The 14527-nt window shown below is 35.4% G+C and overlaps 1 protein-coding gene across 1 annotated transcript in view; it reads right to left on the reverse strand.

The window, feature by feature from the left end:
• Positions 1-233: 233 nt before the first annotated feature.
• Positions 234-14527, reverse strand: part of LOC145303585 (protein Wnt-10a-like) — a 197716-nt gene continuing 183422 nt past the window's right edge. The window contains exon 5 of the mRNA XM_080145129.1: positions 234-1317. Within this exon, the coding sequence (XP_080001255.1) occupies positions 811-1317 (507 nt within the window). The 3' untranslated portion in view covers positions 234-810. The remainder of the gene's footprint in view (positions 1318-14527) is intronic.

The following is a 14527-nucleotide window of genomic DNA, read 5'->3' on the forward strand; positions in this document are numbered from 1 at the left end:
ATTCCGTCATCTCACCATTGATTAGCCTGAATGTGGTGGAAAGTCGGTGTTCACATGAACTAGTGTGCAAATAAGATGTAAGAATCAAGTAAGCACTAAAATGTCTTTAGCATCATTGGCGTATAAATAGTGCCACAATTGCTGCAGTTTAGAGAATCTGAAGTTCTACATCAGTTGCGAGATTCACACTGGCACGGGGTGGGGTATACTTGCGAGGATCTCAACATACTGCATTTATCGTTTAAAGACTATTTATTTACAAAAGAAATACATCTACAGACCATTCATATACAAAAACGTGTTGTCTATGCATAAATTTATCTAAGAAAAGGCTGCCATGACATGAAATCAACAAACCAACCAACCAACCAATCAAACAAGGGCTCCTCATGCTAAATCCTGTGAAATGTTTTTCAGTTCTTTTGGAGTCTATAAGTGAGTAACTCACGCATATCCATATATATATATATATATATATATATATATATATATATATATATATATATATATATATAAGAGAGAGAGAGATAGACAGAGAGAAAGAAAATGAGAGAGAAAGAGAAAAACATAGACCTAGAAAGAGAGATAGATATAGATATATAAAAAGAGAATGAGGGAGAGGCATAGAAAGAGAGATAGGTATAGATATATGAAAAGAGAATGAGATAGGGAAAGAGAGATACTCAATTATAATATAGACGATTATGAATAGGTTTTATTATTTAATTCTAAATGGCCATTTTCATTTGTGACACACTCATGAGAACGATAACTTTTTTTTTTCTCGGCCAAACGTACCACCGTCCCCGATCACTTACAGACGGTGACCCACTGGTCAAATACGCATTCGTCGCAGAGCACGTAACAGCACCAGTAAAACTTGCATCGGCACCTCTCCGTTCGTCGCACCCGGAGGGTGTTGTAACCCCGACCACAGCACAGTGTACTGCAGTTATCGACGTCTTCGCCTGTTCGATTGCAAAAACGTCCCGACGTCCCAGGTGAATCGATCTCCGGATCCGCCTCGCAGAAACTCGGCGACTTCTCGTAGTACACGAGATCTGTCTTCCGGGGAACGCGTCCACGACGATCTTTCCTTCTTCTTTTCTTCTTCTTTTTCTTGCGTCTTCGCCGTTTTCGCTTCCGGCTACTCCACTTTCGCTTTACATTGGCCGGTCCCTGTCCGTCCTGAAACAGGTCTTCCCTTTTCAGGTCGGTCGCTGTCGCTGGCGTTGTCGTTTTCGCCTTGTGACGGTTTCGACGTTTCCGGTTTACTCGCGTAATCAAAGCTTTGGCGGCTTCGTTATGAATCATTACCTGAAAATAAATAAAAACGTGTTTTTATTTCCTTTATTTATCAATTCCAATTAAACATATTCAAAACAAAAATAAACCAATAAATATACAGTAAAACGCCGGGATACGGTGGCCCTAGGATACGGTTTTTCAGATTATGATATGGAATACGATGTTTTTCCGACCCCTTGTTACGGTATTTACCCTGGGTAAAGGTGTTATTTATAATGTTATTTGATTATATGCATGTGTATCATATACGGCACTGTATTTTATTCCTAATTTTTAATGTGGTATCCCGAGGTGCTACTGTATATCAAGCTAAAATTGTAACTTTCTATTTTCATATACAATGACCCGTGACATAGTGGATAAAGTATTTGGTAAAATTCAATTGCAAGATACACTCGTTTGGAGGCTGAAAATTCAATCCTCAGTGCAGGCAACACTAAAAAATACAATTGCGAATTACTTAGGGATTTCTACACAGTCATGGCTGACGGAACGAGAATATGCTGCCACGTAAATTAAATAAAAGTTCTGTTCGAAATTCTGTGCTGATTTTCGAGTTCCATAAAAAGTTCGACAAAATACACGTGAAGAAAGTCGGAGATTACAACAACCGAAACATTGTGAAAATAACACTCAAGATGAGAACAGTAGTCCGAAGTATCCAAATAATACGAATAATGAACCTGCATTTAAAAAATTCAAAAACCGAAAATTACAATTCTGTTTCATATGCACAAAGAAGCTATTTATTATTCTTTTTTTGAAATCTTCATATTTAAATATATTTTCAATTCAACTTGAAAGACAAAAAAAATCCACTGTCGAGAACATTTATACTCTTAATCTATACCGCCTTATATCACATTCTCAACAAACACTCGTCTAGCTGCGACGTAGTCGTTACATGTCAATATTGGGGCCCCACATGTTGTATGCAGACAGTCACAATGAAAAGAATACGACACACTTTTGTTGCAGTTAAAACAGTAGACATTTATTTATAGGCATTCAAAAATAATACCTTATCTCTTAATCAAAAATCTTCTCGTACTCCAATGTGCTTAACAATACGCTGTCATGTCGAACATGTGGTTCCCTGTCTTTGATCGGCCATGGTTAGGATACGTCTTCCCATGTCACTCTCCGACCAGGTGTGAAAAACGTCTATATCTGTGTTTCTAGGTCCACAGTTTTCTTTTCTATCAACTTTTCATTTTCTTTTTTCCTCGATGTGACGTCGCCTCGCACACGGCTCGGTCATTTACATACATAGACTGTTATAAAGCCGCTGTTGCCGTATAGCGCATCTTCGTTCTGTTACATAGCTACAACCACTATTAATAATTTCCTTTACTTTCTATCTGACTAACTAACTAAACGAAACTTCAATGAGATAATTTATTTCCTAGAACTACCCGTTCGTGCAACACAATACCGCAGAGCTGCTTCTCAGCTGGATTCAAGCTAATTGATGAAGCTGACTTCAAGTCCAATGTAAATAAATTCTTATTGAGCCGTCCCATTAAATAAAATCTACTCAGCAGCTGATCATCATGCTTTTGTTTCATCGGCCATAAAACACTTATCCTTATAATTTTGTATAATTCAGGCCATTTACCTGTTTTGATGAGAAGCATTTAGTTTCGAAATGCCATGTCCTAAAAATCTTTTTACTTTTCTTTATTGTTATAATGACATAATAAAGTTATATATAACTTTTATTCCTCATTTCTCATTTAATATATTTGTTCGCTTTTCCTAATAGTGTTGCGCTATTCTTATCTTGATAAGCATTGATTTGTTAAAGATTTACATTTTGTTGACATAATTATATATATACATAATATTATGTTAACACACACACACACACACACACACACACACACACACACACACACACACACACACACACACACACACACACACATATATATATATATATATATATATATGTATGTAGTGCCACGCAAAAGTATTGGATACATTACATTTTTCTTCCAAACTCTAATTAGGATTCATGATTTTACCTAACATTTGGTCAGTATATTCCTATTACTATTCTAACTTATATTTGGGGTAGTAATTACAAACTCAAAGTTTAGAAAGTTGATATTTAAGGAAAAATATAAATTAACAGACGCAAAAGTATTGGATACACTTAAAAAATATTTTCTAAAATAATTTTAGATGACTTTTGCTTTGTGTGTTGCAATAATGAAAGCGAGTTATCACTGACCAATCAGAGAGCTTTATGTTTAAAAAATTTTTATAAAATTCTTCCGGTTTGTATTCACTTGGATCAAAGCCAGCCAGTTCATTTATAAAAATGCCTAAAACTAAAGAGTTGTCAATAGATATTCGTCAAAAAATCATTGATAAACACAAAGAAGTAAAGGAGTATCGAATAATACCAAGGGAACTTAATCTACAACTTAGTACAGTTGGAAATCTATAAATATAAAAGCGAAAATGTATGTATGTATGTGTGTATGTATGTATGTATGTATGTATGTATGTATGTATGTATGTGTGTTGGCTTTTTCTGTATGTCTACAAAAGGCTTTTTTCAGAGAAGCGGTCGGTCGGTTCACAACTTTTTAAAACTTTTTATATCACATATAAATCGTAATATCTCACAGTTAACAACGAAGCTCGCCTGTCTATTTAATTTGCTCGATTTCGGGAAGATAAATATTCAACATTTGTCGCTCGCCGCATGTGGATTAATCTTTTTTCTATAACATCTTGGGAAACGTTCTATCCCGCAGTCAAACTTGACCTCATTAACTCATTAAAACGGGCACCTGCCAAATCCAAGTAATTAAATAAATTCAAACGTGTTTCCGTTAGCATCTCGCGGTGGGGCAATCGTTAACATCGCACGTTTTTTTTTCACACTTTAATTTACAACTTTCCCTCAAGGGTTCGGGTTCGATCTTCATACTTACTTTTTTTTAACCCCCCACCGGAGTTTCGAAACACCCGGCAACGCCGGGTACCCCTCGCTAGTGTTATTAGAAAGTTTAAAAACTCCGGCGAAGCTGTTGCAAGTCTTTCAAGATGTGATCGACCAAGGAAATTAAAGGGTTAAATGGTTGTGTGTTCATACATGACAATGATTAATATCAAAACAAAATCAATGCCATATTTAGAAATATGTAGATTCCCGAGGATTGTTTAAAGTGTTTATAAACATTGGATGTTTTGTTAAATTAATATTTGCATGTGCATATGTAAACATATGCTTATATGCGCATGTGCGTATGTAGACATATGCACATGAGCATATCTATCTATCTATCTATCTATCTATCTATTATATAAAAGGAATTTTGTCTATGTGTGCAAGTTCCCTATTTTTAAAAAAATCACCTGAAGCTACTTAGTGTGTCTGGGAGTGTTCTTATGTATATTTTGTATCAGAATGCTTCCGTATCACAAAAATCGATAATCGAAACAATCCGATTTAAGAAAGAAATTCGATTTTGACCAAAGTTAACACTTTTATACAATCTAATATCACAAGTGAGTTTGAGAAGTTTTATCGTCGTACAAGCAGAAAAGTACTGCCTATAAAATAAGTTGTAGATTCATTTAAAAGGCAGGGGTGCGTTCAAAAGGATTTTTTGTAGGTTACAAATAAACCATAATATTTATTTTTGTACATTTAACTTAAATTCAAGTGATTATGTAAAAATAATTCTATAAAATCAACACTAGGTTCTTTGATAAGACAGAGGCACGTTCAAAATGAATGTTTCTGTTTAGAGCACAATTGTACCTTCTGTTACAATATTTTTGTCCTATAATGGGGTAATGATGTAATTGCTGCCCACATCAGCAATATTTGGCAAAAGGCCTCGAAAATGGGGATCTAAAGCAAGCTCCCTTACAGGAGAGGCACTCTTGCAATTGCAAAAATTGCCTGAGTAACCCCGTCTGCATCCTCCGGTCGGGGCGTCTCAGGCGACAAGCAATAAACTTGCCATACCCGAAAACCGAGTGGCAAGGCCTGGGATGGTGGACCTTCTTGGTGATACCCCGGCGGTGTACCTCAGTCCGACAGGTGCTGGGCCGGTTCCCGGGCCCTCACCTATCTGGCTGAGTGTCAAAAACGGATCCTTGACGTGTACTACTAGCCTGTCTCCCTGCAGATAAAAAGAGTAAATTAAATGTTCAACCCGATAGAGGTATATTTCTTGGATATGATAAAAACAGTCCAGCCAATTTAGTATGTATTGCAGAGAAAAATAGAATAAAAAGAATCCGATGTGTAAAATTCACAGACACGTTTAATTTTAAAGACGAAACCCCGTCATATAAAGAGGATCAAATTACATTTCCTCAAATTATTAAAACAAATGAAACAATGAAGATGACGGGGAGAAGTGTATATATCGTGATGATGATGATGATGATGATGATGATGATGATGATGATGATGTCGAAAGGTACCCCCCCCCAAAAAAAATAGAAAATGGCCCGATTTTTTTGTAGTCGACAATATGAAAGATTATCAAATCGACTATTGCTATTCCATGGAAAATACGCCAAAAAGCTTTAACGAAGCAATTAATTCAGAACATTGTGATCAATGGAAATTAGCAATGAAAACGGAAATAGATTCTTTGACCGAAAATAATACCTACACGGTAGTACCTTTCCCAAAAGATAAACATGCCATTTCTACAAGATGGGTCTTTACAAAAAAGACTACAGCATCAGGCGTTAAACAGTACAAAGCTAGATTTGATGCTAAAGGATACTCTCAGATTTACGCTATAGAATATTTTTCTACATTTTCAACAACCACAAACCTAACGACAATCAAAATTTTATTGCAAATCGCATCGCAATGTGACCTAAACATTCATACAAATGGACGTAAAAAAATGCTTATTTGAATGCCACCATAGACTGTGAAATTTATATTACCCCTCCAGAGGGATTTATAATAAAAAATAAAAATAGCATGTGGCGACTTAACAAGTCATTGTACGGTCTCAGGCAGAGTGCTCAGTGTTGGAATACAGTATTTCATAATTATATGATTAAATAACAATTTAAGCAATGCGCTGCAGGCCCATGTTTATATATCCAACGCAAAGACAATAAACTACTGATTTTGGTTTTATGGGTCGATGATATTTTAATCGCATCAAGTTGTGACATAATGTTAACTGATGTTAAGAACAAATTAAATAAAAGATTCAAAATGACCGATCTTGGCAAAATATCCTGGTTTTTGAAGATAGAATTTACTGAAAAGAAAGGACTTATTACGATGAATCAACCGAGATACATTGACAAAATGCTATTAAAATTTGGAATGGGAAAGTGCAAGAAACACTTTAGATATACACACAGAATCTGAAATAATAGAGGATAAATATACCTGATATATGCTATACAGTAACAAAACTATCACAAAAATTAACAAAACTGACAATGGAGGATTTAAACAGAGCTTAACAAGTACTTCATTATATAAAAAGGAACTCAAGAACAGAAGTTAGTATTTAGAAAATCAAAAAATCCCCTAAAATTAGAAGGATTTTCATATTCAGATTGGGAAAACGATGAACATCGAAAAAGTATATCTGGATATTGTTTCAGACTATCAGAAAATGGACGTATTATTTCATGGAAATCTAAAAACAACAGATTATATTTCTCTCTACGCGTGAAGCAGAATTTATCGCGATCACACACGACCCAGGAAGCACTCTACCTTAAAAATGTCCTGGACAAGACGTTAAACTGCATCAATTTTGTTTGTAATGACACTTTAATCTACTAATGTGTAACTAATACTTTTACTGAAATAAATTAAAAAAAAAAAGTAAAAAAAGTCACTTTTCTTTGTGAATTTTCTTTTTGACAAATACTTTTCGCATGCTTATTTTAAGGCGCGTATAAATTATAATTGACTTTTACTTTTTTATGCACATTCGTTTTCTTTCTTATTCATAAAAAATGCCCTATTTTTATTTTGCATTGTTTTAATTAACAAACAAAAAACCCACACAAACAAAAACTCTCTTTGTAACGGGTACATATTGCATGTATATTTATTTATATGTATATTTATTTATATGTATATTTATTTATATGTATATATGTATGCGTTTCTAAGCAAAACTGAATAATCAAATTTAAGAAATGGCTTCTTTTTTCACATGCCCACCCCTTTTTAAGGTAAAAATACAAATCCATTTTTTTATTTCTCTTTTCTGTACACACACACACACACACACACACACACACACACACACACACACACACACACACACACACACACACACACATATATATATATATATATATATGTTTGACATTTGAACATAATTAAAAATAGCGTTTTTTTACATGCTAAAATTTTAAGATCCAAATGTTTTCTGATTTTGTTATGGATAATCTATATAATTATAAGACTCAAATGACCTTGTAACGATGTATATAACCCACTTTCCGGTTTACGACATCCGGTTGCGCATGCGCGCATGACCTGCTCACTGAAATATTAATATCATTATTTCGAAATTATTATTTAACATGAGAAGAGTGAGGTTTAAAATAACTTAAACGTAATACAGAAATGGACGCTGTAAAAAAAAGCAGACAGTATTAACAATTGTTTATTTGGATAATTTAAACGCGAAAAAAACAACGACAAAAGAACAATTGGGACGTTGAAATATTAACGTTATTATTTCGAAATTATTATTTAACATGGGAAGAGTGGGGTTTAAAATAACTTAAACGTAATACAGAAATGAACGATGTAAAAAAAGCAGATATATCAAAATTTGAATTTAACTATAATAAGTATTATGGTATCTGTACAGTGCACATTTACCTATAAGTATGGCCAACCACTTATAATTCAGTAACTGTAAATTAAAAAAAAAATTAATCAATTATAATAAACCGAACAATTCATATAAATATTCTTTTTTCATTTTAATATACTTTCATAGAAATGTTTCTGTTATGTCAAAAAAAAAAAATTTTCTTTACGTCACAAGTGTCACGCTCATACATGAATTCCATAGCTAATATAACATACGGACCCAACGGGTCACGGGTAGTCTAGTTTAATATAAAAATATATATTTATTTTTGAGCAGAATGAACCAAAGGGACTTCCCCATTATAAAAATAGGGGGGGGGGTTGCAATATTTTTTTTCCTATAATGGAATATGATCCCGCACAGTCGGGATATTCTATTTATAAACGATGCTGCTAGGAACTGACGAATCGAATCAATTCACGTTCTGCTACCAACCAATCAGAAACCAGAATTGCTCCATAAATATTAAACCTTTATGTAGCAACTTCGCATGTGTTTTCTTCGTGTCAACACGGGAAGAATTTTTGTGTAGAACAATTAACCAGCGGAAACTGTTCTGTCTACTGAGAACCAGTCACCTTCAGGACTTTTGTAGAACAACTAACCATCGGGAACTGTTCTTTCTACGGAGAATCAGTCACCTCCAGGACTCGTGTTTAACAATAACCATCCGAAACTGTTCTGTCTACTGAGAACCAGTCACCTCCAGGACTTGTATAGGACAACTAACCAGCGGAAACTGTTCTGTCTAACGAGAACCAGTCACCTCCAGGACTCGTGTTTAACAATAACCATCCGAAACTGTTCTGTCTACTGAGAAACAGTCACCTCCAGGACTTGTGTAGAACAACTAACCATCGGAAACTGTTCTGAAACTAAACATGGCTTACATTCCATTATTTACTGTTAATTTTATAAAATAACCAGAAGGTTTTGTATAGTGCAATGTAGTATAAAGGGTGCCATGAACTAAGTCACTGCGGGGAGGCACGTGAAACTTCATCAAGGTACAAGGTGGAGCAGGGTGTCCCAAACTAGAACGGGACACCACGTGACTTAGTTGATAAATGGGTGATTTCATCGATTTCGATGACCACAAACGTATAGAAGTGTGAAACATTTGTCCGAATTAATTAATTAATAAAACACACACACACATATTTATATATTTATTTATTAGTTTTACAGAAGTTCAGAAAAACATTGATATCGTCGGTTTCAAGCCCAAACACAACGGGAAACCGTTAATGGTAACACGTAAATAATGTTCGGCTCTCGTCAGCCATCTTGTTTTCTGCCCCGGGGCATATTTTTTCAGGTCCGCATATGTTTGTTTATATGATTAGGGGTAAGCTATAGAAACAAAATTTTTCAAATAAATGCCAAAAGTGGCTTATTACCTTCATTTATATGTAAATAGATGGGAACAAGTGATTTTTTTCAAAACGGGTCAAAATTGGAGGGTCGCTGGCCCCAAACGTGATTTGACCGCGTCAACGCGTGAAAATGGCCCAAATTTCGCCCCCGAACACACTTAATCATTTATTGAAAGCCACAGGGTGCATTTTTTACTATAAATACATTTGTATCATTAAATCTAACATTTCCATTTGCTATCCCACAAGTATAGGGCTTTTTAGGGTATCTCAGAGTCCAAAATGGGTCAAAATTACCCCAAAATTAGCCAAAAATGGTCGGAATTATTTGAAATAATTTGTTTCTATAGCTTACCCCTAATATAATGATGTATGTTTTGTTTATTAGACTATAGCTAGTTCCTGTATAATTTATTTTAATCCGGTATGAATTTTCTTCTTTTTTAATTTTTTTATTTATTGCGTTTTAGTAATTATGTGTTGTTTTTTTTCCGGTCTGCCTTTCGTTGCTTTTGGTTGGGTAAGGGGGATAATTAATTTATCTTATTTAACCTCTCTACCTTTTTTCGGTTGAGGGGAAAAATTAAAAAATAAATAAATAAATAAATAAAATAAATAAATTAAAAAAATTTTTTAAAAAAATTTTAAAAAAATTAAAAATTAAAAAAATAATAAAATAAATAAAAAAATTAAAAAAGAAGAAAATTCATACCGGATTAAAATAAATTATACAGGAACTAGCTATAGTCTAATAAATAAAAACATACATCATTATATAAACAAACATATGCGGACCTGAAAAAATATGCCCCGGGGCAGAAAACAAGATGGCTGACGAGAGCCGAACATTATTTACGTGTTACCACTAACGGCTTCCCGTTGTGTTTGGGCTTGAAACCGACGATACCAATGTTTTTCTGAACTTCTGTAAAACTAATAAATAAATATTTAGCTCTTATATCGAAAAAGTTTTTCTTTGTAATCGAGCACTTTGTCGGAACTCTTTCCCCAAAATACAGTAAGCAAATATATATATATATACTAGCAGGGAGGCAAGACGTTGTCCGCATTTGAATGATGATCAACGAATATTTCACACTCCTATATTTTATTGACATCGGAATCTGTGAAATCACCCGGGAGGAAGCTTCACATGCCTCCATGCAGTAACTAAAATATATGTTATTCTACATTGCACTGAAGAGAACCTACTGTCTTTTTTATAAGATTTTTAACTAAAAAAAGAAATTAAGAAATTTACGTACGGGGTTTGAACCTACATACCACGTCACGCAAAAAAAAAAAAAAACAAAAAACAAAAAATCACGTCAATTTTAAAATCTTATAAAAATTTTTGCAGTTAATGGAAAAAAGAAATTTAAATACTGAGTTTGAACCTACGGACCACGTGATGAAAAAAAAAAGAACACGCTATCAACTTACCCACAGTAGAATTTTCACGGCCCGTTGTTCTATCAATGATGATAAGAGACGACGTGGAAAAAATGTCCTTACCGATGATAGATAAATTAAAATAACGGTTTCGATTATCGATTCTCGGTAATTATCGGGGATATTCTGAGACAAAACTGAACGAAGGTCACTTCCAGACTTATGCACTATAGTCCTGTAAATTTAAAGAAAATCTCTTCAGCCGTTTCGGAGTCTATAAGGAACGAACTTACACATTGTTGCATTTATATACTTGTGGTATATATATATATATATATATATATATATATATATATATATATATATATATATGTGTGTGTGTGTGTGTGTGTGTCGCTGTATATTTGTTTCGAAATTAAATGGTTAAAATTCATAGCGAGAATTTGGAATGAATCATCAGAGTCTGACCTTTCAACTGAAAGGCTAAAAACATTTTATTTCTTTGCAGTAAAGTTTGTTGCACCAGAGTCTACAGTACGACGTAGACCCAAGAAGAATAAATAATTACAACAAAATAACAAAACAGAAAATGTAAAACAAAGAGTATAGGGTGATCGGTTGGAAATGGCGAATCGTACTTCGCCAGTAAAAAAATACCTGAAAAATGACAGGTTTAGTGTGTGTTTGGAGAGAAGAGGGTGTCGGTCGCTTTCATTGTTTTCTAAATCATTTGTTTATCGTACGGAAAAGAGGCGCACAGCAAATTATGCTGTAAAATAAAATGCAAAAGTGTGATAGAAATGTATATGTTATGACGAGATAACCCTCCGATTCATTGACCTTACACACACACACACACACATATTATATACATATATATATATATATATATATATATATATATATATATATATATATATATAAATACAGTGGCGCCAATAAGAAAGGCCTTACTTGTCATTTAAAAAAAACCCGCAAATTTAAGCTAAATTAAATGTAACTATACTCCATTTTATTATTATTATTATTATTATTATTATTATTATTATTATTATTATTATTATTATTATTATAGGTGTAACCTAAAATTCACTAATCCCATTTATGGGAGAATGTCAAATCAAGATATTGAAAATAACGACGTGAATGAGGTTGGATTTTTTTTTTTTTACATTTTCACCCCATACAAGGCACATTGCCACTTTGGTGTAGGGGGCTACTAACAGGGGCAACAACTACTGGGGTACTATGGAGGGATTTGGGCAGCAAGATGTTGATTCACGTTGCACTTGAACTTCTGCACGTCAGTACAGTTGGGGAAGCAGGGACCTGGAATGGAATTTCAAAGTCTAGCGGTTCTGGGGAAGAAACTACTGGAGTAGAAAGATCTTTTACATCTAGGGACCTCTACAGTGTGGGGGTGGGATTTTGCAGCCTGTCGGGTCTGTCGAGGGTGTTCACGTTGTGGGGGCACAAGTGCTTGCAGTTCGTCAGAGCATTCACCATTATAATACTTGTAGAACAGACAGAGGGATGCAAGGTTTCGTCGATGGGACAGAGGCTGAAGCTTAGATGCCAATTCAGGGCCTATCAGATTTGCAACTCTCTTTTGAACCTTGTCAAGGAGCGAGAGACTAGTAGCCGATGCACCAGCCCAAATATGACAGCAATACTCCATACATGGGCGAATGGTTGCCTTATAGAGGTACAGGATACTTTCGGGTGTTAGTAGTTTTCTAGCACGGCAGAGAGAAAGCCCACCTTCCTTGCAGCGCCCCTGGCAATGCCCTCGATGTAATTGTTCCAACCCATGTTTCCTGTGAACGTTAGGCCAAGGAGCTTGAAAGACGTACTCTTAGATAAAGAGTCGTTGGCCATTGCTATAGGTGGAGTAGAGAAGGTTTCTTGTAATTATTGAATGAAACTAGTTTAGTCTTGGCGGCATTGAACGTGACCATCCATTTTTGTCCCCATTCCACTACAGTGCGATGATCTCACGTCCGGTAGGTGTCCCACTGGTCATCATACAACTGTTCGAAATTCTGAGGAAGTGGCTGGATATAGGAGAAGTGAGATTGGCCAGAGAGGGTCCCAAGACACGAAGGGAGTTGGAACAGGAAATGTCAAAAAAACATGGACGGATGAGGAAAGAAGAGTAATGTGGGAATGCTTTGTAAGAAGTGAAAGTACCAAATCAGATGGATATATCCGAAAAGTAAAGGAAGAGTGGAAATCGAGAGGAGGAGGAGCTAGAAGTGTCGCGAGTTTGGTATCCCAGTTAAAACAAATTAAAATTAACAACCTACTTTCAGTGATTGCAAGAGAAGAGATTGAATGGATGGTTAGGAATGAACTGAATAACGAAAGTAAAATTGATGAAACTAGCTCTGATGAAAGAATTGATGAGAGGCGGACAACTGAGGAGGAATGGAATCCTATGGTTAGGGGAAGTGACGAGAATGGCAGATGAGATCATTGGCTCAGAGACAATGGAGCCAGTGAAAGGAGCAGATGTATGGAGAAGTGGTGATGAAGTTCGAACTTTGACTTCTGTAGAAAAAGGAGTACTTCAGAAGTTAAGAGAGGTTCTTCTTAGAGACGATGTCATAGAGATTTCAAGTATGAAGAGTAGTGATAAGCGGAAGGTGAAAAACGAGGTAAAAATAGTTCAAGGAATAATTCACAAAATCATAAGAAAGAACATATCGATTACGGAACTTAACAGGCTTCTGTATGCAGCGTCATACGTTAATGCGAATCGTCTTGGCTTGATGCAGAAGAAAAAGAGAGAAATGAAGGATAGAAGGTCACACTGACAGAGGCGGCTTCAGGAAAGTATTAAACAGTGGCGGAAAGACATTGGTAGGATCGAAGAAATAAGAAAAGGAGTTAAACTAGGACAGAAAACTAAGGACGAGCATGAAAGGAGGTATAGATGGCTGGAAAAGAGAACCACGAGCATTCTATTCAATGTTGAAAGAGAAGGTCCACACTGGTGGTTTGAAAATTCGGAATTTTGTGGGAAAAAGTGTTGCGTTTCAGCAGAACAACCTTTTCCGGAACAATCAGTCTCAGCTGTATAAAGAATTAAATGGTAGTAAACAGGCTGGAAATAACAACACTCCAAATGCAAAAGATGCCAGGAAGTTCTGGAATGGGATTTGGTCCGTCGAAGGCTAGCTGGTTGGGAGAGGTCAGATCAGAAATGCAGCAGATGAAGAACGTTTAGATAACCATCGATGATGTTAAAGCTGGCATACGAAGGATGACAAACTGAAAGGCACCTGGTCCAGATGGAGTGATGGGCTTCTGGTTTAAACAGTTCCCATGCCTTTATCCACCTATAGATGCTACTCTGCAAAGGGTTGTAGAGTCGGGAGATGTCCCTGATTGGCTTTAGAAGGGAAGGACAACACTGACTAGGAAAAATTCTGCAAAAGGAACAGATACCAATGATTATAGACCAATTACATGTCTGCCATTGATGTGGAAACTGTTGACTGGAATATTTGCGGAGAAAATTTATGAACATCTTGAGAGGAATCTGACCGTAGCATGGATCGATTACAGAAAGGCTTATGACATGGTTCCTCATTC

Source organism: Euprymna scolopes, chromosome 19, assembly GCF_053919585.1.
Source record: "Euprymna scolopes isolate OS-2025 chromosome 19, ASM5391958v1, whole genome shotgun sequence".
NCBI classification, from domain to species: domain Eukaryota; kingdom Metazoa; phylum Mollusca; class Cephalopoda; order Sepiida; family Sepiolidae; genus Euprymna; species Euprymna scolopes.